Here is a 25,240-nt window from a genome sequence, read left to right on the forward strand (position 1 = left end):
CTAGCTCTCTGCAACTCTCACATGGTCGCCCACTGAAGCTAAGCAGGGCTGCGCCCGGTCAGTACCTGGATGGGAGACCACTTGGGAAAGCTAGGTTGCTGCCGGAAGTGGTGTTAGTGAGGCCAGCAGGGGGCGCCCAACCTGCGGTCTGTGTGGGTCCTAATGCCCCAGTATAGTGATGGGGACTCTATACTGCTCAGTGAGCGCCGTCTTTCGGATGAGACGTTAAACCGAGGTCCCGACTCTCTGTGGTCGTTAAAAATCCCAGGATGTCCTTCGAAAAAGAGTAGGGGTTTAACCCCGGCATCCTGGCCAAATCTGCCCACTGGCCTCTGTCCATCATGGCCTCCTAACCATCCCCATATCATGATTGGCATATCATCACTCTGTCTCCTCTCCACCAATCAGCTGGTGTGTGGTGTGCGGTCTGGCGCAAAATGGCTGCCGTCGCGTCATCCAGGTGGATGCTGCACACTGGTGGTGGATGAGGAGATTCCCCCCCCATTGTGTAAAGCGCTTTGAGTGCCCAGAAAAGCGCTATATAAATGTAACGAATTATTATTATTATTATTAGTTCATGCCAGCAGTGGAGACGCTTCAGCCTATGTAGCCCGGTGAGTGATAGAACACTGCAGTCCTCTGCAGCACACCCTCGTGTTGTCTGTAATAGTGTTATCCTGGTACTGAACTTTTCAAAACGTCCATTTCCCGCTAACATTCAACCACGTTCATAAACAGCTCTGATTTACCATAGTATTCACAAGTGCTCAACAGAAATGACTGTGATTGGCTGTGAAGGTCATCAGTTCACAGCTCTTTACTGATTGCAAACACAGATAGACGGACATCGCAGCGTTTTAAAGCTGTGAAGATCAGTTGATTCATCAGCAGATCACTCGTCTGTGTTTGTGCTTGGTAAACAGCGGAGGGTGAACTGATGACCTTCTCAGCCAATCACAGTCATTTCTGTTGAGCACGTGAACACCATGGCAAATCAGCGCTGTTTAAGAACGCCATCAACAGTGCTTAAATGTTAACGGGAAATGAACGTTTTATTTTTTTTAAGCATTTCAGTACCGAAATTTTGTATCGTGACAAGTCTAAAGGCTCCTACACACCGGGACGTTTTTAGTTTGCGTTTAATCGGCAGCGTTTTACGAGACGTTTTTCAGTGTTCAAACCCAAGTGCTATTCACTGGCGTCAAGCTGAAGAGTATGCTAAATCCCTCTTTTGACGTTAGATGGCGCTGCACAACTTTAAGCTTCTGACATCCGCTTATAACACTGAAGAAGAGAAGGAAGAGAGGAAGTTCACACGTTTGTTTATAAAGTTACTGGTGACTCGAACAATCATGGATGGTTCAAGCAGCAGCTCCAGCTCTAGCGATGAAGAAATGATTAGTGTTCACAGAGCAATGAGCAGCTCCACGTTCATATCGCCTCTGGGCATCTTCTTCAATGTGCGCTCGCATTGACAGTTTTGCGCTTGAGCGCCTCCAAGGGCTGTTCACTGTAACTTCAGTAGCTTCGTGCACGTGAACAAAAGTGCCGATCTGATTGGTGGAAAAGGTTTTGCCGCCGCGCGAAAAAAACGAGCATGAGGCGTTTTTTAAAAATGACACTTTTGCGCCTGGCGTTTTGCGAGTTGGTGTGCACAATCACTTTGACGCCCTTTATTTAGTTACGAGGCGGAAAATGCGAGCAAAAAAACGTCTCGGTGTGCACGGGCCTTAATATATCGAAAGAATCAGTTCATTAACTTGAGTTTGATAAATGGCATCTAAAATGTTAGTTTGGGAAAGAAAATGTTAGCTAGCTAGTGCCATTTCCCTTAGCTTAGCTGGAAATGAGCTCTGATATCACTCTTTATTTTCACTATTCATTCGGAACGGACCTTCGAGTCACTCGGAAGGTGGTGAAAGTATAAATTTGTGTCACTTTCTCTTCGCTGATGAGATAAACAGCCAGGTACACAACATTCCTCTGTGACTCTTCTTCTCACCGCAGCCTCGATTTTGCTGTTAAAAATGGCGGCCGCGTGAAATCAGTCTATAGGTGGGCATAGATACATTTTTTAATCTAGATTAATCTCACTGTAATCTTGGAATTAATCTAGATTAAAATGGCTCATTTGAATTCTACCGAAGGCATTCAGAATATGTGTGCAACCCAAATATTGACCTTTTTTAATGCATGCTAGGGGCTCTTAAACATTGGAGCCTTTCCCAATTAGACAATCTTTGTCTTAAAGGATTTACCGTGAGTTTTCAAAATCACAATAATCAAACCATCTGAAAATGTACCCTGGTTTGCCTTGAAACTAGCAAGGTATGCAGGTACAGTAAATGCAATTAGTCTGTTAAATTACTGTAAAACTGTAAACAAAGCAAGCTTACTGTCCAACAAAATCAAACCTGCTGTTCTGTGAAAGAAAAATATCTGCATGGTGACTGTAATCATACAGTGCTGAGCGAGAGGATATGAGCAGTAGGTGTGTGTGTGTGTGTGTGTGTGTGTGTTGTTATCTCTGAGCTGAGCACAGTGAGTGCAGTCGATATGAGTGTAAGATGTGTCGCGGGTCGGTCAGGTTTAAAGGACATGATTGACCTCGATCCATGCAGATCAACTCACTATGGGTCAATCAATACCTGGAGAGAGTCTTGGACAACAGCCAGCGGGACACGAGTGTGTGTGTGTGTGTGTGTGTGTGTGTGTATGTAACATAATTGAATAATATTTAAAATAATAGCAGTAGCTGAATGGAATGCAAAGTAGGGCTGATTTAAAAAAAAATATTAAATAATAATAATAATATAATAAAAATCATAGGCTAAATGTAATGCACAGTATGGCGGAAATAAATAAATAAAAATTATAAATAATATTAATAAAAATAATAACAGCAGGCCTAATATAATGTACAGTATGGCTGAAATACAATAAAAATAATTATTATTATTAATAATAATAATAGTAATAACAATAATAACAATAAAATAATCATTAATAATAATAATAATAATAATAATAATAGTAATAATAATAATATAATAATAATAAAATAATAATCGTAGGCTGATTATAATGCACATGATGGCGGAAATAAATAAATAAAAATGATAAATAATTTAATACAAATAATAAATGCAGGCCTAATATAATGTACAGTGTGGCTGAAATACAATAATAATAATAATAATAATAATAATAATAATAATAATAATAATAATAATAATAATAATTATGCCCGCAAGAGTATTCATGAATGGGAGTGAAGCGACGCAACTGATGCAGGTAGGTGACAAAATGGCGGATGCTGTACGTCTGATTTCCATTCATACTTTTCACATTCATACTGTATAGAGCGTACTTTTCTAACGGCCGAGTAGTACGTTTAAATTCAAATGCAGTACCTACTGAGTAGTAGGCGGTTTTGGACGCAGCCTTATGCCCCATTCACACGAGGCTTCAGCGCTGGACTGAAGGCGCGTCTGAAGTTGGGGTTAAGGCGATCGTCATAGTAGCGTCAGCCAATGAAATTCAGTCAGCAATAGGCCACTGTCTAGCTGGTGGATTTGCATACAGCGATCTGATTGGCTGACGCTTCCGTCGGCGCTTGAAAAGTTGAGCCAGTCCCAACTTCTGCAGCGAGCAACGCGTCTGAAACGGCACAGACGGATCCACAATGCAGTTCGGCAACGCCTGACGTCACCCATTTAAAGTGAATGGGAAGCGTTGACGCTGACGCTCCGTGTGAATGGGTTGGAGGTGTAATTAAGCTACATTTTAAGTAGAGTAGCTAATAGCTTAGTTCACTACATTTTTCAAGTAGCTCGCCAACACTGTTTACAGCCTTAAAACACCTAGAATAATTGTAAAAAATAAAGCTAACTACTTCACGGTTTTCACCAACTGCGGGCTATTTTTATAATGTAACTCCCACGAATAACGAGGAACCACTGTATTTGTAGATTATTGTACCTCGGTGTTGTGTTGTTCTTTCTTCTTCTTGAGCTGATCGTGTTGCTCCACCAGCACTGCTCTGAGCTCTGACTTCAGCTTCTGCTTCAGTTCATTCATCTGGTCTGCTGGATCTGATCCTTCAGCTCCATTTCTGTGGAGTATTGCACAAAAACAAGATGAGGGATTAAAGCTGGGATTTTCACACTATCCTGACTAAAATTAGTCCTGGGTCAGTTGCATCAAAAGCAGGCTAAATAAAGCCAAATTCATTGACTACAGAATTGTTTTGCAGCTAACCTGATCCAAAGCAGGCTAACAAGTTTCACTGTCAGTGCTACTAGAAACAAAAGGGGACCTATTCTATGGTCGGAGGGGTCCGATTTCACTACATGTAAAAGTGTATGTGACAAATAAAGGCTTTTCATCGTCATGATCATCATCATTATTATGCAAAAATCCCTTTTATAAGGGGTTTAAACACAGTTGTGTGTCAGCAGTGTGTGAATATCTCCAGTCTCTCATGGTAAACATGAATTAATTATATTTTCTATAGTCAGACTTGATGTAAACAGACTGCCAAAACACTTTGATTGACATTCTCCATTTGTATGAGTCATTAGAGGGGGAAAGCCCCGCCCACTAGTGCCCATCTCTCCCTCATTAGCATAAACAGCAGCCCTGAGTGAGAAGCAGCCGTCTGTCCATTAGCCATTAGAGTGTTTGAGCTGCTGAAGATAATGTCAGCATAGACTAAGAGGATTATAGATGTGGAGTTTTAGATGACGCACAAATGAACCGCGACAGGAGTTTACATAGACCAGAGTCTGACCAAAGATGGTCCACGCTAACCGTAATTTGGCCCATCATCCCACATGAGAAGAGAGTGAGAATGATGGGGAGGGTTGAGGTAAAGTCTAGATCGGATACACGGCTGGCTGGAAGTGCAATACGCACATCGATATAGCAGCATTTTTTATGACACTGTATAAATCTTTTTCTTGGCTTCTGCATGGAGGGTGCCTTAGCAACCAGCGTCTTCCGGAGGATGTTTAGAACTTCCATTTACAGCGTTTACAACCGGTAATCTGCGCTCTGAAAATGGGTTTCAATAGCGGGTTGAGTGGATTACGAAGTGTTTTTGTGACACAACTTTAAAAGGTGTGTGTTAAAGCCGTTTTAATCTCTCAGATGTGGTTCAAGAGCAAGGGAAAAACATTCTTTTAGTACACATGTCTGCCAGTGTAATACTAATACAGTGTGTAATACACACGCAATACCTCACTGCTTTACAGAGCAAACCAGGTTACTGGCATGAAACTTAACAGGTATGTAAGTCATGCAATTTACAAAAATGACCAATAAAAGTCCGTTACTGATACTCTGCTGGCTGATTTACATGTTGATTTTCTCCATTTCCACCTGGGGATACTCATCCCGAGGTCCTCAGATTATGCGGAGTCACTGATTGGATCCAAGACAAGCGACAAGATGATCCCAAGGTTTCCATATCCAGGACTAGGCCGTATCCTGAGCTGCTGCTGCGCTGGTGGTCATGGGGGAGTAGAGAGCATGAGACTGATTCCAGTGACGCTCCAGGGACAGACGAGTCTTCGCTGAGGCCAGGGCCGGCGCATCCATAGAGGCGACCTAGGGCGGCAGTATAGAGAGGGCGGCATCCGTGACACCTCCCTTACCACCTGCCTCAGTTATGTCCGCGACACCTCCCTCACCACCCGCGTCCTCAAATATATTCGCGCATGGACGACAAAATAGAGAGGGCGGCGTCAGCGACACCTCCATCAGCACCTGCGTTTCCTCAGTTACATCCGCGCATAGGGCGGCAGAATTGAGGTCCGTGACACCCGCGCTTCCTCAGTCATATCCGCGCATAGGGCAGCAGAATTGAGAGCGCAGTGTACGCGACACCTCCCTCCCGCCCTCAGCAACCGCGCGTCCTCAGTTATATCTGCGCATAGTACGCTGGAAAAGAGGTCCGCGACACCTCACTTCATTTTCATAACCGGTCACTTTCGTTTTAACATTGGGGTTGAGGGTGGCATGATTGTCCTCTGCCTAGAGCGACAGTTCAGCTTGCTCCGGCCCTGGCTGAGGCCAGCTTCCAGCCTCCACCGCTGAGACTGCAGCTCTGCACAAGACTTTTGGCCAGCGGAGAAATTAAAATGGTCGTGCCCAACTGAGTCTGGTTTCTCTCCAGGTTTTTTTTCTTCACTCTCCTATCAGGTGAAGTTTTTTTTCCCTCTCCGCTGTCGCCACTGGCTTACATCGTTCAGGATCGGTAGAGCTACACAACGATAGATTTGCTCTTCAGTGTTTGGACTCTCAATAATGATTTTAAACCACACTGAACTGAACTTAAACACTAAGAACTGAATTACCCTGATCCAGTTACTATAATCATTTATGTGAAGCTGCTTTGACACAATCTACATTGTAAAAGCGCTATACAAATGAAGCTGAATTGATTTGAATTCTAATCGGGAGCCGTTTATGTTTATGTTAGTGCATTACATCAGGTTTCCACTTTTTTTGTTGCTACTGAATTATAAAGCGGCCCTCCAATGAAATGTCAGTCACTGATACTACAATTCACCCCGCTCTTTAAGATCTCAAAACTGAGGGCTTCTGGTGGTACCTAGAATAGCAAAGTCCACTAAAGGAGATCGAGCCTTTTCATTTATGGCTCCTAAACTCTGGAACAGCCTTCCTGATAACATCTGAGGCTCAGACACACTCTCGCAGTTCAAGACTAGATTAATGTAAAGCACTTGTTTATGTAAAGCACTTTGAATTGCCATTGTGTATGAAATGTGCTATATAAATAAACTTCCCTTGCCTTGCCTTGCCTAAAGACCTATCTTTTTAATTATTATTATTAATTTAATTAGTGTGTATTTATATAGCGCATTTATTGTGTATGGCCATACACCCAAAGCGCTTCACAATCATGAGGGGGGTCTCTCCACACCACCACCAGTGTGCAGCATCCACTTGGATGATGCGACGGCTGCCACAGGACAACGGCGCCAGTGTGCTCACCACACACCAGCTATTAGTGGAGTGGAGAGACAGTGATAGAGCCAATTCGGTGGAAGGGGATGATTGGGAGGCCATGATTGTAAGGGCCGATAGAGGGACTTTGGCCAGGACACCTGGGTTACACCCCTGCTCTTTCACGAGAAGTGCCATGAGATTTTTAATGACCACAGAGAGTCAGGAGCTCGGTTTATCGTCTCATCCGAAAGACGGCGCCCACTGACAGTGTAGTGTCTCCTTCACTTTCACTGGGGCATTAGGACTCACATAGACCTCAGGTTGAACGCCCCCTGCTGGCCTCACTAACACCACTTCCAACAGTGGCTATGGCTGTGGCTTTACTTTTTAGTAAAGCATAAACTCAATGCATTACACAGCGGTATGATACATGAATGTGCTCCACACCTCTCGTTTATAAACACTATGAACAGCAGCTACGCTAATTATTCTCTTTATTCTCTATTTCCACCTGGGGATACTCATCCCGAGGCCCTCAGAGACTATGCAGCGCCACTGATGTGATCCAAGACCAGCGACGAGATGATCCCAAGGTTTCCATAATTCTGGGCCAGGCCGTATCCTGTGGTCTTAGAGGAGTGGAGAGCACGAGTCTGATTCCTGTGACACTCCAGGGACAGACAAGTCTTCGCTGACGTCCAGCATTCTCCAGCCACCGGCGCCAAGACTGCAGTTCTGCACAAGACGTTTGGCCATAGGACAAATGGCCGTGCCCAATGGAGGCTGGTTTCTCTGGAGGTTTTTTCTTCAGTTTCGTCAATTGGTGAGGTTTTTTCCTCACCACTGTCGCCACTGGCTTGCATCGATGGATTTGCTCTTCAGTTTTTGGACTCTCAGCACTGAATATTAAACCACACAGAACTGAACTAAACTAAACTGGACTGACACTGTTTCAATTCACTATAATCTTCTATGTGAAGCTGCTTTGACACAATCTACATTTTAGGGTGCTTTCACACCTACACTCTTGTTTCGGAACGTGTCTCGTTTGCCCAGTTAGCGCGGTTCGTTTGGCATATGTGAACAGGGCAATCGCACTCTGTTCCGCGCCAAAGTGATCGCTCCGAGATCGCTTGAATGAGGTGGTCTCGGCTCAATTGAAACGAACTCTGGAGCGGTTCGATTGCAGTGAGAAAGCGATCCGATCCGAGCGCGGTTATATCACAGTGTTCTATGGATATGTAATAGGCTTACGGCTATATGAAGAGAGAATTATGAGTATGGCGGGAAGTTTCGCGAGTCTCCGGATGCCCGCAAACGAGTGATGATCTCCCGGTAATCTTGCGTCTCCCTCCCGGTCCTCTAATAGGCATCGTCGCGCACCCTTCTCACCCCTCCCCACCACATCTCTCCTCAGACACGTCGCGCACACCCTGTCAATCACCACCAAACCACCACCTCTCCTGACAGCTGCTGGGACGCTGCAAAACAAACCCTGACACTCTGACCAATGTAAGGAGAGTTTACTCGCACGTGACTTGTTTTAGCTCTTTTAGTCCGATTAGAAACTTTGCAGTGTGAAAGCGAACCGCTCCAAGAGCAAAGAGCAACAATGTAACAATTGTAATCTCTGTTTCAGAACAACTGAATCGATTCACAGGTGTGAAAGCAGCCTTAAAAGCGCTAGAGAAATAAAGATGAATTGAATTGGCTCTTCACCAATTTGAGTTTGAGACCCCTGATCTATTTTATTAAGTCAATTAATAGAGCTGTATTGTAAAGTTCTGTCAGAGAAATAATTAAATATAATGTCTATCATAAAATAAACATCTATCTTCAAAAAATACAGCGGCCGCAAATATAAATACTTAAATGAGAGTGTGTCTTGTTTACTTCTTGGTGCTGTTCTTCTTCTTGAGGGCTTTGAACTGGTCGCTGTATTTCTGAATGAGGTCTTCTCGTCTCTTCTGGAACTTCTTCTCCATGTCTTTCAGGTCTTTCTCCTGCTTCTTGGTGACCTTCAGGAAGTTCTTGTGCTGCTGCAGCTCTTCACAGCTCACAGTGATGGGGTCTGAAACACACAACACAGTCAGTCTGCATGTGATCATTCAGTAAACGATAACAGTTTAAAGGGGACCTGATATCCCTGTGTTTACAAGATGTAAAATAAGTCTCTAATGTCCCTAGTGTGTGTGTGTGTGTGTGTGTGAAGTTTAAGCTCAAAATAGCACACTGATAATGTTCTCTAACTCTCTGAAACTGACCCTTTTAGGCTTTGATCCTAATTGTGCTGTTTTGATGACTGTCGCTTTAAATGCAAATGAGATTGTGCTCTTTTCAAAAGAGGGCGGAGCTACAACGTGTCAGCATTGTGGCAGATTCAAAACTGGACTAGTGTGTGACTAGGGTGTGCATGTTGTCAGTGTGAGTGTGTGCTTCATGCTTCTGTCAGTCTCTGAAGACTCCTGTCGCTGTTCATTTGTGTGTCATCTAAAACTCCACATCTATAATCCTCTTAGTCTATGCTGACATTATCTTCAGCAGCTCAAACACTCTAATGGCTTATAGACAGACGGCTGCTTCTCACTCAGGGCTGCTGTTTATGCTAATGAGGGAGAGATGGGCACTAGTGGGCGGGGCTTTCCCCCTCTGATGACACGTACAAATGGAGAATGTCAATCAAAGTGTTTCTGCAGACTGTTTATATCAAGTCTGACTATAGAAAATAGAATTAATTGATGTTGACCATTAGAGGCTGCAGATATTCACACCTTGCTGACACACAACTGTGTTTAAACCCCTTATAAAAGTGATTTTTGCATGATAGGTGCCCTTTAATGCTGCTAACCACAGTGAGTTGACCTTCTTTTAAACACAGCAGTGGTATTTATATAATCAACTAGGACTAATAAAGCGTCTATGTTTGTATTCTACATCTGCTTCTATGACAATTTAAATAGCAAAGAGCAATATTTAAGTTAGAATACATTCAAACAGGATCTAAAATACCTTTCCACATTAAAATGACTCCATATCTACGACAACGGGTAGAGCTTGAACCCATGTAAGCCCTGTGTCTTCACAACATTTTGCCAATTTGTTTTTCAGGGTGCCATTTTCTCTTTCCACAGCTCCACCTGAAGCCAGATTGTAACTACAATACGTGTATGTTCTCAAATCAATTTCCAAATATTGGCCCACTTGTTTGATTGCTTCATTATCAAAATGATTACCATTATCTGAACTTATTTTTCGTGGTATTCCCCATATCGGCACAATTTCAGTCAGTAACGCTTTTGCTACCGCAGCCGAATCTTGTTTTGAGGTTGGAAAAACTTCAGCCCATTTTGATCACATGTCAACCATCACCAAACAGTACCTTTTCCCATTGCATGGGGACAATTCAAGTGGTTTCTTTCTTCTGTTGAACACAAAATATGCCATTGTGATAACTGTAAGAAACTTGTAACCATTGACGTCCATAATATGAAAAACAAACAAGAAGTCAATGGTTACAGATTATTCAGCATTTTTCAAAATATCTACTTTTATGTTCAACCGGTGAAAGAAAGTCAAACAGGTTTGTGACAAGTTATGATAAGTAAATGATGACAGAATTTTCAGTTTTGGGTGAACTATGCCTGTAAAAAGTGAAAATGTAAACAAATTACTTCGACTTGTTACAATTAAATGAATTATGTTGGACAAACTAATTAACACTTTTCAGTAATAAATTAAGTTAGTTATTTAGGTGTTTTAGTTTTAGGTTTAAGTAATTTATTTTAGAAAACTAGAATGGAACAGTACATACAGTACAGTCATTCAATATAATATTGTAAATATAAAAATAATAATAGTAAAAAGTTATTTTATTACAGTACAAATAATTCCCTTCCATTGTTATAAAAATAATACTTTAATGTTTTGTGGCAAATACAAGTACTGCTCATTATTGACAGTGAACAATACTTATACTTGCCATAAATAACTTACTATAACCGGCAACGCAGTGGCGCAGTGCGTAGCACGTTCGCCTCACAGCAAGAAGGTCGCTGGTTCGATCCTCTGCTCAGTTGGCGTTTCTGTGTGGAGTTTGCATGTTCTCCCTGTGTTCGCGTGGGTTTCCTCCGGGTGCTCTGGTTTCCCCCACAGTCCAAAGACATGCGGTACAGGTGAATTGGGTAGGCTAAATTGTCCGTAGTGTGTGTGTGTGTGTGTATGTGTGGATGTTTCCCAGAGATGGGTTGCGGCTGCGTAAAAACTCAAGTGGTGCTCGCTGCAGAGCCATTTGAGGAGAGGTGAGCTCCAGAGAGGGGGAGCTTAAGCTTGAGCTCCACCTTTTTTGCACTTCTTCTACGCGTGATGTCACTGGGGGTAGGGTTAGGGGTGGGGTTGGTGTACGCATTAAAACAGCTTACAGGAGGAGGAGCGACAGCTCATGCTCCCCCTCTCTGGAGCTCACCTCTCCTCAAATGGCTCTGCAGCGAGCACCCTCTCTAAAAACTTGCTGGATAAGTTGGCGGTTCATTCCGCTGTGGCGACCCCAGATTAATAAAGGGACTAAGCCGACAAGAAAATAAATGAATGAGTGAACTTACTATAACCTGGTACACTTTAAATAACTAACTTAATTTATTACTGAAAACTGTTATAAATTAAGTTTGTCAAACTTAATTCGTTTAATTGTGACAAGACAAAGCAATTTGTTTAAGTTTCCACTTTTTACAGAGTAACTATTATAGTATTATATATTAATCAATAATTAATACATTTAATATTGGTAATATATACTATATTAAAGATCTGATGAACTAATAAATGCTGTAGTGTACTTATGTTTAACTACATAACATGTTTTGTACTATAATATACACTTACCGGCCACTTTATTAGGTACAACTGCTCGTTACTGCAGATTTCTAATCAGCCAATTACATGGCAGCAACTCAATGCATTCAAGCATGCAGATATGATCAAGATGATCTGCTGCAGTTCAAAGCGAGCATCAGAATGGGGAAGAAAGGAGACTTTGAACGTGGCATGGTTGTTGCTGCCAGATGGGCTGCTATGAGTATTTCAGAAACTGCTGATCTACTGGGATTTTCACGGACAACCATCTCTAGGGTTTACAGAGAATGGTCTGACAAAGAGGAAATATCCAGTAAGCGGCAGTTCTGTGGGCGCAAATGCCTTGTTGATGCCAGAGGTCAGAGGAGAATGGCCAGACTGGTTCCAGCTGATAGAAAGGCAACAGTAACTCAAATGAGCATTCATTGCGACCGAGATCTGCAGAAGAGCATCTCTAAACGTCCAACCTTGTCAGTTCTGAAGGCCAAAGTGGGTCCAACCAGGTACTAGTAAGGTGTACCTGGTTGGTGAGTGTTGCACTTAAAGACAGCAGTATGGGTTATTTGTTTATTATTTGTATGTTTATTGTTAATTCAAGTATTTTTCTATAGTATGATTCAGAAACACACCAATGTTTACTATTAATTCAAAAGTGGGAAGAATAAAGTGACGCACCTGACGGATCAGCAGGGGTTTCCTCACTGGATTCTTTACTCTCAGTTACAGCAGCATCAACAACAGCTTCAGGGGTTTCTTCAGGTGTTGGTTCTGCTTCTACTTTTTCCTCTGGTTTGGGATCTGGCTCTGGTTCAGTTTTCTCCTCTGGCTTTGGCTCAGGTTCTGGCTCTGGTTTTGCTTCAGGCTCTGGTTCTGGTTTTGCTTCAGGCTCTGGTTCTGGCTTTGCTTCAGGCTCTGGTTTCTCCTCTGGTTTTGTTTCAGTGGTGTTTTGCTCAGCCGGAGGAGCAGCGCCGCCCTCTGCTGGAGTCTCTGCAGATTCAGCTTCTTTCGGTTCTTGCATGTGATGAATTCATAAACACAAACACACACAAATGATCCAGATTACATAGAGAGATATAACAAATCAGCAGTGACAGAATTAGATGCAACCATTAATAATATGAAGCAGCGTTGTTAATAACTGAGCACCATCTTAGTGTGTAATTAGTAGGGCCAGATGGAATCTGCGGACATTTTTTTGCTATTTCTGCAGAGAACTTTGGTAAAAAACCTACGGATTTCTGAGGAATTATTTCGGGAGTATCAAAATAAGTTTGTGTTTTAGTATCACCCGAAGAATGTAAAAATTAAAACAGTGCGAAGCGATTACTTGATGAGTGCGAATCATTACCTTTTTGAACAATAGTATTACAACTAAAACCTTAATATATGAAATAAAAAATAACACTTTCTAACTTTTATTTAATGTTTAAAATGCAAATCCAATTAGATTCACTTTATTTGGTAAACAAAGCAAGTCTCTCATATAATATCTCTACTAAAGACAGAAAATATTACTGTACACACTGTATTGTACTTAAATCGGATGAACATTTTTATATTAGTCAATAATATTACTGTAATTAATTTTAAAAACTGAATAAATATAGATTTACACACATTTACTCAAGTAAATAAACAGATTTAATAATGGGCTAAAAAACTGTGGAAATCTATGTAATAAATAGGTAAATTTATTACAGTTACTCATAAAATTCTTACCTTAAATATTATAAATATATTCAACAGTTCTGTAGAAATCAATACATCGAAGCAGAGTATTTGTATTTTTTGTTATAAAAAATATATTCTTGGAGAATAATTATATGTCGATCCATCAAAAAATGTACAAAAACAAAACCAAATTAACATAATATTTGGAAAAATTATTAAATGGAAAATTTCTTTACGGTTTGAATATTTGATAAAGTATTTTTAAACAATTTTAAGCATTTTATGATTTAAACATTTGGTTTTATTTTGACTTTTAACATATTTAAACACTTTTAAATACTTCTTTTATTGATTTTAAGTATTTTTAAAACTACAATCGAATCAACAATGTAATGGTTTATACAGATAGGTTTATGAGTTCTTATAGCTGGATTTATCGATTCATAACAGTCTATATAGATAGATTTTTAGTTGATAAAGGTACATTTGTTATTTCATAAAGATAGATTTTTGATTTATATAGACAGATTCATTTGTTTATATAAATAGGCAAACTGAATTATATAGATAGATTTATTAGTTTATATCAGTCAATATAGATAGATTTATCAATTTATACGGATAGTTTTATTAGTTTTTTGTCGGTTTATGTAGAGAAATTTATCATGTTTCATAGAGCAAGATTTGTTAGATTTAACAAACATATTTATTGGGGTATTTTGTTTTTTACAGATAGATATACAATGATTATGAATAGGTTAAGGTTTTTATGAATATATTTATTGGTTTATATAGATTTATCGGTTCATATACTGGTTTATATACTGGTTTATATAGATAGACTTATCGACTTATATAGATAAATGTATTAGTTTATATAGATTAATTATTTTATACAGATAAATTTATCAGTTTATGTATTTATCGGTTATATAGATTTATCCGTTTAAACATTCATTGGTTTATATATATGTATCGGTTTATATAGATAGATTTATCTGTTTATATATTCATCAGTTTATATAGATTTATCATTTTATATAGATAAATTTATTGGTTTATATAGATTTATCGGTTTAAAATTTTATTGGTTTATATAGATAGATTTATCGTTTTATTTTGATGTATCACTTTGTATAGATTTATCAGTTTATATATTTATTGGTTTACATAGATGTATTGGTTTATATAGATAGATAGATTTATTCGTTTATTTTGATTTATCGGTTTATATAGTTAGATTTATCGGTTTATATATTTATTGGTTTATATAGATGTATCAATTTATATAGATAAATTTATCAGTTTATATCGGTTTATCGATTAAAATATTAATTAGGCTAATATAGATGCATCTGTTTATATAGATAGATATTATCTGTTTATTTATTTATGGTTTATATAGATATATCAATTTATATAGATGGAGTAATCGGTTCATATAGATTTATTGGTTTATGTATTTATTGGTTTATGTAGATGTATTGGTTTATATAGATTTATCGGTTTATATAGGTTTATCGGTTTATATATTTATTGGTTTATATAGATGTAATGGTTTATATAGAGAGATTTATTAGTTATATAGATTTATCAGTTTATATATTTATGGTTTATATAGATATATCAATTTATATAGATGGAGTAATCGGTTCATATAGATTTATCGGTTTATATATTTATTGGTTTATATAGTTGTAATGTTTATATAGAGATTTATCGGTTTATATAGATTTATAGGTTTATATATTTATTGGTTTATATAGATGCATTGGTTTATATAGAGATTTATCTGTTTATATAGATTTATCGGTTTATTTATCGGTTTTAATTTATCGGTTTAAATATTCATTGGTTTTTATAGATGTATTGGTTTATATAGATACATTTATCTGTTTATATATTTATCGGTTTTTATAGATTAATTAGTTTATATATTTATTGTTTTATATAGATTTATCAATTTATATAGATAATCGGTTGATATATATTTATCGGTTTATATATTTATTGGTTTATGTAGATGTATTGGTTTATATAGATTTATCGGTTTATTTATCAGTTTTAATTTATCGGTTTAAATATTCATTGGTTTTTATAGATGTATTGGTTTATATAGATACATTTATCTGTTTATATATTTATCGGTTTTTATAGATTAATCAGTTTATATATTTATTGTTTTAAATAGATTTATCAATTTATATAGATAATCGGTTGATATATATTTATCGGTTTATATCAATTTATTGGTTTATATATTTATTGGTTTATTTAGACGTATCGGTTTATATAGAGAGATTTATCGGTTTATATAGATTTATTGGTTGAACAATTTATCGGTTTAAATATTCATTGGTTTATAGAGATGTATCGGTTTATATAGATACATTTATCTGTTTATATATTTATTGGTGTATATAGATTTATCGGTTTATATATTTATTTTTTTATATCGATGTATCAATTTTTATAGATATTCGGTTCATATAGATTTATCGGTTTATATATTTATTGGTTAACGTAGTTATATCAGTTTATATAGAGAGATTTATCGATTTATATAGATTTTTCCATTTATGCAGATACATTTTTTGGTTTATATAGATTTATCAGTTTATATAGATAGATTTATAGGTTTATATAGACAGATTTTCAAATGGACCTGTCAGGTATTTGACAGAATACTATGATCTCTTACCTGCAGCAGGTGCAGCAGTGGCAGCCTTCTGAACTCCATCAGCTAGAGGTAACTCATATTCACACACGTATGTCAAACTCTGGAAACAAGAAGAAAAGCTATGTGAGACTTGTCATAGCTGCTTGAACTGCTTTATGAAGCTTCAAAACCTTGAATCTTTTATTTTGAATTAGTAGTTCAGAGTGTGTATCGAACAAAAGACAATTCACATGATTTTAAAAGACTGTGTAATGTAATAAAATTCTAATTAATCGTGCAGATTTATTCAGATCGCCACCCAGTGGTAAATCATTAAAGAGGTTTCAGACATTTGAGACATTTGTAAAATCAAAAGGAATAGTGTTATTTAATATTATCTTGTTGCATCTTGTTATTTTGCTTAATATTATCTAGTAGCAGAGCAAATTAATAAAAAAATGCATATTATGCAGACACTTTATATTTAATCATAGTTGATGATAAGCTAAATGCATTTGAGAGATTATAAATTCTATTTAACATTTGCAGTGTGTTTGATTAGTCCAATTTTACTGCATATTTTGAGTTTTGTAGCATGTACATTATTTTGACCTGCATGTGCTGTTTTGAACACCTTAAAAATATGAATCATTTTGCAAAAAAAATTGGTCCAATCTATTTTCATGTCAACATTTATAGTAATAAATACAATAAAGACAAACACAAAAGTTTTTCATTTTCAATAGGTTGTCTACTTTGTTTTTTAATTGATTATTTAAGTTTTAGATTGTGTATTTAGTACATTAATTAACTTCACAACTAACCAACAAAATCTCTTTATTAATTCATCATTTCATAATTCATAAATGTTATAATTTCTTGTAATTACTATAGTAAGTACATTTAACCCACAGATTAAAATAAAGCATTAAAATGTTTAATCAGATTTTAATTTGAATTATAATAAATATGGTTGAAATGAAAAACAGAAAAAAAAAATAGATGAATCGCAATAAGCTATTGATGATGTGTCTACACATATTATTTGAGCTTTTATTTAAGAGAAGCACATGTTTGTACATAGCAGGTCAACCTGGGGACACTACATGCACTTAATAATGCACTAATGTTTTGAAAGTGCACTTGAAAAGGCCTGCTATTATCAGCTGTGCATTTCACTGTACCTCTGTCTTCGGTGGCTTTGAAGTTTTCACTGGATTGAAAAGAGCATCAGAGAAATCTAAAAAAAAAAAAAACATTAATTAGCATGCATATGAATTAATATTTAATGTTGCACTCAATAAAAGCATGTTAATGTACACAGTAAAAACAAATACTAATGGGGTTTCCAAGTAAACACTGTTTTAGTTTTATGAAATGTTATGTTTAATTCTTTGAGTTACTTAATAGTGACACTTTGGAATTATTAATGAACAGTAGTGTAGATTTCTGAGTAAAACGCACTGTTAGAATTTGTTTAGTATTTTTGAACAATTACATTTTTGTAGTAAAATAGCCTAAAATAGATTTATCAGTTTATATATATATATATATATATATATATATATATATATATATATATATATATATATATATATATATATATATATATATATATATATATATATATATATATATATAATTTTTTTTATCGGTTTATATTGATTTAAAGGTTTATATACAGTGCATCCGTGCTACACTTTTTCCACATTTTTTATGGTACAGCCTTATTCCAAAAAGGATTAAATTAATTTATTTTCTCAACATTCTACACACAATCCCCCATAATGAGAATGTGAAAAAAAAAAGTTTTTGAAATTGTTGTAGATTTATTAAAAATAAAAAGCTGACAGATTTATAGGTTTATATTGACAGATTTATCAGTTTATAGATTAGATAGATGTACCAATTTATATAAATAAATTTATCAGTTTTTATAGATAGATATATCGGTTTATACAGACAAATTTATCAGTTTATATAGATTTATCGGTTAATATAGACAGATTTATCGGTTTAGACAGATTTATCGGTTTATAGAGACAGATTTATTGGTTTATATAGGTTAATATAGACAAATTTATCAGTTTATATAGATTTTTAGGTTTATATAGACACATTTATTGGTTTATAGATTTATAGGATTATATAGACAGATTTATTGGTTTATATATCTTTATAGGTTTACATAAACAGATTTATCGGTTTATATAGACAGATTTATTGGTTTATATAGGTCTATATAGACAAATTTATTGGTTTATATAGATTTCAGAGTTTATATAGACAAATTTATCGTTTTTATAGATTTATAGGTTTATATAGACAGCTTTATCAGTTTATATAGCTTTATAGGTTTATATAGACAGATTTATCGGTTTATATAAACAGATTATTAGGTTTATAAAGACAGATTTATCGGTTTATATAGACAGATTTATCGGTAGAAAGATTTATCAGCTTATATAGACAAATTTATTGGTTTATATAGATTCATAGGTTTATATAGATTCATAGGTTTATATAGACAGATTTATCAGTTTATATAGATTTATAGGTTTATATAGACAGATTTATCTGTTTAAATAGATTTATCGGTTTAAATAGACACATTTATCAGTTTAGACAGATTTATCGGTTTATATATTAGATAGATGTATCAGTTTATATAAATAAATGTATCAGTTTATATAGATGGATTTATCAATTTATATAGACAGATTTATCAGTTTATATAGACAGATTTATCGGTTTAGACAGATTTATCGGTTTATATGGACATATATATCGGTTTATAGATTAGATAGATGTATTGGTTTGTATAAACAATCTCAGTTTATATAGATAGATTAATTGGTTCATATAGATTTATTGATTTAAATAGATAGATTTATCGGTTTATATAGACAGATTTATCAGTTTATATAGATTGACCAGTTTATATAGACAGATTTATTGGTTTATACAAACAGATTTATCGATTTATAGGATAGATGGATTTATTGGTTTATACAGATATATTTATCGGTTTATATACAAAGATTTTTTAGTTTACATAGATAAATTTATGGGTTTATATAGACAGACTTAATGGTTTATATAGACAATTTTATTGTTTTATATACACAGTTTAATTGGTTTATAGATTAAATAGATTTATTAGTTTATAAAGATTGATTTATTGGTTTTTAAAGACAGATTTATCCATTATATAGATTTATCGGTTTATATAGACAGATTTATTGGTTTATATAGATAGAATTATTAGTTTATATAAACAAATTTGCAGCATAGTCTAACAGTGTGTGTTTGTCTGTGATGTTTAGAGTGTTTGCAGTGAAATGTCGCACCAGCGAAGGCAGCGGGGACGTAGTCCTTCATCTCGATATGCACAAACAAAGACGGCAGCATTAACGGCATGTTACTCTCACTGCGCAAACCAATGTGCTGGAAACCTGCAGATTGTGCAATCAGGGTAATTAGGCAAGTCATTGTATAACACTGGCTTGCTCTGTAGACAATCGAAAACAAATATTGCTTTAACTGTAATACAGCAGTTTTACAATAATTATAAGATCAAGACGATAATCTGATAAGGGGATTATTTGATTCCCTTAATCTGAAAAGTGTCATAATCAAATCAAACACAAATTGAATTGTGAAGTATTGCTTTTTTCAGACTCATTTATAGTCGACTCCCATTAATAATAATAACTGCGCATCAGTGTTAAGTCTCACCGGTTTGAAGAGCATCCAGAGGGATGATGCGGTGACCAATGAACTTTCCTCCTTCTTCCTGGACCACCAGTCTGAGATAGGCCATCTCTGGCAGCAAGACCTGTTCACACACACAGGGATAGACAAAAACACACACACGCACATACACACACACACACACACACACACACAAGAACGCACACACAAAACCAAAAAATGGTTGTGATATGACAGATAAATAAGCATTTAAATCTGTGAACTTTGAATCATCTTGACCGTCACTGAATACGTTCACATCCATATTTCTCTGCCTGTCTGTCTCGCTGCTGTTTCTGACTGATAACAACCTCCTGGATGTACATTATCAATTACTCATATCACAGTGAATGCACCGCTGACCTTCTCGAAGACGAATGGCTCCTCGTTCCAGTCCGGGTTGATGCCGTTAGCTGTGCTGCTCATCTTCGTGCGATATTTGCGTTTGGGGTCTTTGGGCAAACCGATGAGCTCCACTTCCACTCCGGTTTTCACAGCCTTATCCGACAGAAACTGACCTGAGTAAATCTGAACACCAAAATGCAGAAAAAAGAACATTATAATTATAAAAATCATTTGTGGAAACCATCTAATAATTAATTATGTGCATCTAAAGGTATAATATACTGTTGCAACATAAATAAAACTGAATATAATAATAATATTAATTCTAAAAACAAGACTATTAGAGTGTTATAATATTAGTATTAATAGAAATAAATCATTAAATATGATGAAGATGCATGAAAAAATTTAATAATTATAATTAATACTGAATAAAATACAAAATTTTTTAAATATAATTTTTTATATACATTTTTAGATACATTTCCAAGTGAATGAAATGCAATGTCGTTTATAAAACGTGTCAGCTAAATGCATCCATGCAAAATAATTTCATCATCCTCATTTCACCAATGTCCACAGTGTGAGGGAGTGACCTTAATAGTGAGCGTGCTGGCGATGATGGTGTCGATCCTGTCACAGAACGGATCAAACTTTTTGTCACTGCGCCGCATAACGTCATGTTTGAGGAGGTAACCGGTTCTCCCATTGAACTCGAATAGAGCCATGTTCAGCTGCATGGGGAAATCTACAGCCAAAACACACCAGAACATTCAAAACGAGACATAAAAGAGCTCACTTTCAATCCAGAAATTCAGTTTTGATTGTTTTCATGCTGCTGTGCATTTCTGAATCAACAATTTATGAACTTAAAAACAAAACACAAAAATATATTTTAAAAAATCTCCCAAATAAAAACACAAGCACGCACACACACACACACACACACACACACACACACACACACACACACACACACACACACACACACACACACACACACACACGCACACACACATACATATATATATATATATATGTTTTTTTTTCTGTTTTTTTCAACAAATTTCTAAGCATAAGAGTTTTAATAACTCATTTCTAATAGCTGATTTATTTTATCTTTGCCATGTTGACAGTAAATAATATTTGACTAGATATTTTTCAAACTTCTATACAGCTTAAAGTGACATTTAAAGGCTTAACTATGGTATTTAGGGTAACTAGGCAGGTTAGGGTAATTAGGCAAGTTATTGTATAATGATGGTTAATTCTGTAGACTATCGAAAAAAATTGCTTAAAGGGGCTAATAATATTGACCTTAAAATTGTTTTAAAACAATAAAAACTGCTTTTGTTCTAGCCGAAATAAAACAAATAAGACTTTCTCCAGAAGAAAAAACATTATTAGACATACTGTGAAAATTTCCTTGCTCTGTTAAACATCATTTGGGAAATATTTGAAAAAAAAATCAAAAATCAAAGGGAGGCTAATAATTATTTATTTATTTATTTATTTATTTATTTACACTTTTTACTTTTTTCATTCTGATGAAATGTAAAGGTTTATTTTATTATTAATTTTATGTTGTTTTTAATGCATTTTTGACACTTGACATTTTTATGCTTTACTCAGTTATCAACTTTCTGATCCTACAAAGGACTTAAATACCTTCTACACCAGCGAGTGAAAAAAGGTGAAAATCACAAAAATCCAAGTTGACAAATGATGAAAGGAAAATTGTCTTTATTATATAAATAATTTAATGAATTAATAACTAATTCATATGCTAATTATGATGAAATTATTTAAATCAATTTAATTTCACAATTGTCTGATGAGTTGTCTGATGAAGTTCAGATGATGTAAATACGCAATTAAAATAATTTTAAAAAGTTACAATAAATAAATAAATGTGTGTGTGTGTGTCTGTGTGTGTATATATATATATATATATATATATATATATATATATACATACATACATATATACATACATACATATATACATATATACATATATATATATATATATATATACATACATATATACATACATACATATATATATATACACACACACACACACACACACACACACACACACACACACACACACATACATACACACATACATATTTATATATATATATAATCACTTCTTCCTCCTAAACATATTTATTTTACATTTTTATCATTTTGATTTTATTGTTTTCATATTGTTGTCCATTTTTAAATGAACAAATTATGGATGAAAACCAAAACCCAAAACATATATATAAAAAAGGTATTTGCCAAATAAAAAAACACATTTATACAAATATATAAATATATATAAATAAATCTTATTAATATTTAATGTATAATAATATATAACAACACATTCATAATTATAGTTGGATGATAAAGGTTAGATGACGTTAATACTCAATTCAAATTATTAGCAAAGCTTGCAAAAATATAATAAATAAATAAATAAATAAATAAATAAAAAATAAATAAATAAATAATGTATTGTTCTTCTTTTTGGTAGATAAATTTAATTTATTCATTAATTTTCTTGTCGGCTTAGTCCCTTTATTAATCCGGGGTCACCACAGTGGAATGAACAGCCGTAGATTAATTTGTTATAAAATTAAAACTATTCAGTTTATAATTATTTAATATAAAATTCAATAATTTATTAATAATTTATTTTGTATAGTATTATTTTCTTTATTATTGGAAAACAAATTACTCCTCACTTGTAAACATATATATTTTACATTTTTATAATATAAATGTTATTGTTTTTACATTATTGTTTATATTTTAATTAACAATTTATAGACAAAAACAAAAACTCAAAAAAATAAATAAATAAATAACGAACTTAAACTTTCTTTATTGTGTGGATTTTTTTTGTTATTATTAATTTTTAGTGTTTTGCATTGTCTTTAATGCATTAATTACACATTTCTACAATTTAATCAGTCATTAGCATTTTATCAACTCGCAGATCCCGGTTAGGGAAATTCTATGCAAATGTAACAGTGTTCTTGGGCAGGCTTTAAATTAACCCCCCCCCCCAAAAAAAAAAAAAAAAAAAAAAAACCTGCCCTGTTTGTTATTCTCACCCATAGTCTGGTAGTTGAGGGCCACAAACTGGCACCCAGCACTCCAGAAGGGCTGTGGACTGTAGTTTGAAGAGTCCACTCGGGTTCCTTTAGGGTAAATACGGCTCAGCTGCCTCTTATTATACCTAAAAGCATCAGTATAGGAAAACACTCACAGACACATGGGCAAAAACACTATAGTAATCTTGTGGTAAAGGATACTCCACCCAGTCCACGGCATTCTTCGCGATCAGACTCTCTCCTTTAGTCTCCACGAAAGAAGAGATGACGAAACACCTGTTTTTCTCTGGTTTTGAACAGAAATGTTGTATTATTATTTATTTTATTGATCCTTATAGAAAAACCATGTGGCTTCAAATAGGCAATCAGATGTTAAAATCACAACTGAAACACACATTTGTGACATTGTGATAAAGCCACACGTTTCATTTGGAACACATCTGAAATGTGTAATAGATTAAACATGCAATTATTTTTTTCCTTCATGTAAAAATGTTCCAAACTTACATTTTTAATTTGCAATCCATTCCGGACACACATCAAACACATTTGGAACACATTCGAAACACATAAAAAGTGATTTTAGAACATTTTGAAATTAAAACTGGTGATCACATGACCACTTTTTAAAAATGTGCCAAAATTCCGTTTCATTTGGAACACATCCAGAATGCATGTTAAACACACACGGAACACATTTGGAACACATTTGAAACATATTTAAAACTTATCCTTACATTTTTAATTTGCAATGCATTCCGAACACACATCAAACACATTTGGAACACATTTGAAACACATAAAAAGTGATTTTTGGAACATTTTGAAATTAAAACTGGTGATCACATGACCACTTTTTAAAAATGTTCCAAAATCACGTTTCGTTTGGAACACATCCAGAATGCATGTTAAACACACACGGAACACATTTGGAACACATTTGAAACATATTTGAAACCTATAAAATGTGATTTGGGAACATTTTCAAGTGAACAAAATGTGATCCCTTGACCAGTTTTTTTACCCATGTGAAAATGCTCCAAAGTCAAATGTTTCATTTGAAATGCATACAGCATGAAACACACATGGAACACATTTGGAACAAGTAGGAACATGCAACACATGGCCACGTTTACCTATATGAAAATGTTCCAAAGTCAGATTTTATGGATTCCGGAACACAAAATGTGATCACATGACTACTTATTCTTCCATGTGAAACTTTTCAAAAATCACATGTTCCATTTGGAATGCTTTTAGAATGCATGTGAAACACACATGGAACACATTTAAAGTGCATGGAATGTGTGATTTTTGGAACACTTTCAGGTGATCACATGACTGTTTCCCCCCGCATGAAAATCTTCCAATGTTTTAATGTGATTTTAACATGCGCAGCTGTAAGAGGATAAACATTGTGCTGAACTCACTGGCTGCGTTCTCAAATGAGATGAATTTGTTGGGCTGAACGTAGTTGACGAGAGCCGACATCTCCTCATACGCTGTCACTTCCTGTCCAGCCGTTCCCTGACAGAAAATCAAACACAGATTAAACTCTGGTACATTTTGTCGATTAGGCAAAAAAATAATAATTAAGAAATAGTTATTTATGAAAAGAAAAAGTTTAAAAATATGAAAGTGTGAATATATCTAGTAAGGATGCATTAAACTGATGTGTCACAAAGAAACATTCAAACGTTTCTTTTTAAAACTCTCTGTACATTAAAATCTTTAAAATAAATGTATGTCACCACAAAAATGTGAAGTAGCACAACTGTTTTCAACATTAAAAACAACTATTAAAAATGTTCTTTAAAGCAAATCATCATATTAGAATGGTTTCTGAAGGATCATGTAACACTGAAGACTGCAGTAT

General features: G+C 35.1%; 1 protein-coding gene across 1 annotated transcript in view; it reads right to left on the minus strand.

Moving 5' to 3' along the window:
- Window positions 1-25,240, minus strand: part of plcb2 (phospholipase C, beta 2) — an 84,475-nt gene that overhangs the window by 15,514 nt on the left and 43,721 nt on the right. The window contains exons 17-28 of the mRNA XM_087289855.1: window positions 24,795-24,891; window positions 23,566-23,650; window positions 23,365-23,489; window positions 20,848-20,999; window positions 20,270-20,434; window positions 19,892-19,991; window positions 19,504-19,608; window positions 17,338-17,393; window positions 16,196-16,274; window positions 12,499-12,834; window positions 8,869-9,046; window positions 3,982-4,114 (exon numbers count right to left, since the gene is read on the minus strand). Of these exons, the coding sequence (XP_087145981.1) occupies window positions 3,982-4,114; window positions 8,869-9,046; window positions 12,499-12,834; window positions 16,196-16,274; window positions 17,338-17,393; window positions 19,504-19,608; window positions 19,892-19,991; window positions 20,270-20,434; window positions 20,848-20,999; window positions 23,365-23,489; window positions 23,566-23,650; window positions 24,795-24,891 (1,611 nt within the window). The remainder of the gene's footprint in view (window positions 1-3,981; window positions 4,115-8,868; window positions 9,047-12,498; window positions 12,835-16,195; window positions 16,275-17,337; window positions 17,394-19,503; window positions 19,609-19,891; window positions 19,992-20,269; window positions 20,435-20,847; window positions 21,000-23,364; window positions 23,490-23,565; window positions 23,651-24,794; window positions 24,892-25,240) is intronic.

Source organism: Danio rerio, chromosome 17 (genome assembly GCF_052040795.2).
Source record: "Danio rerio strain M-AB ecotype USA chromosome 17, GRCz13ab, whole genome shotgun sequence".
Classification (NCBI taxonomy): Eukaryota; Metazoa; Chordata; class Actinopteri; order Cypriniformes; family Danionidae; genus Danio; species Danio rerio.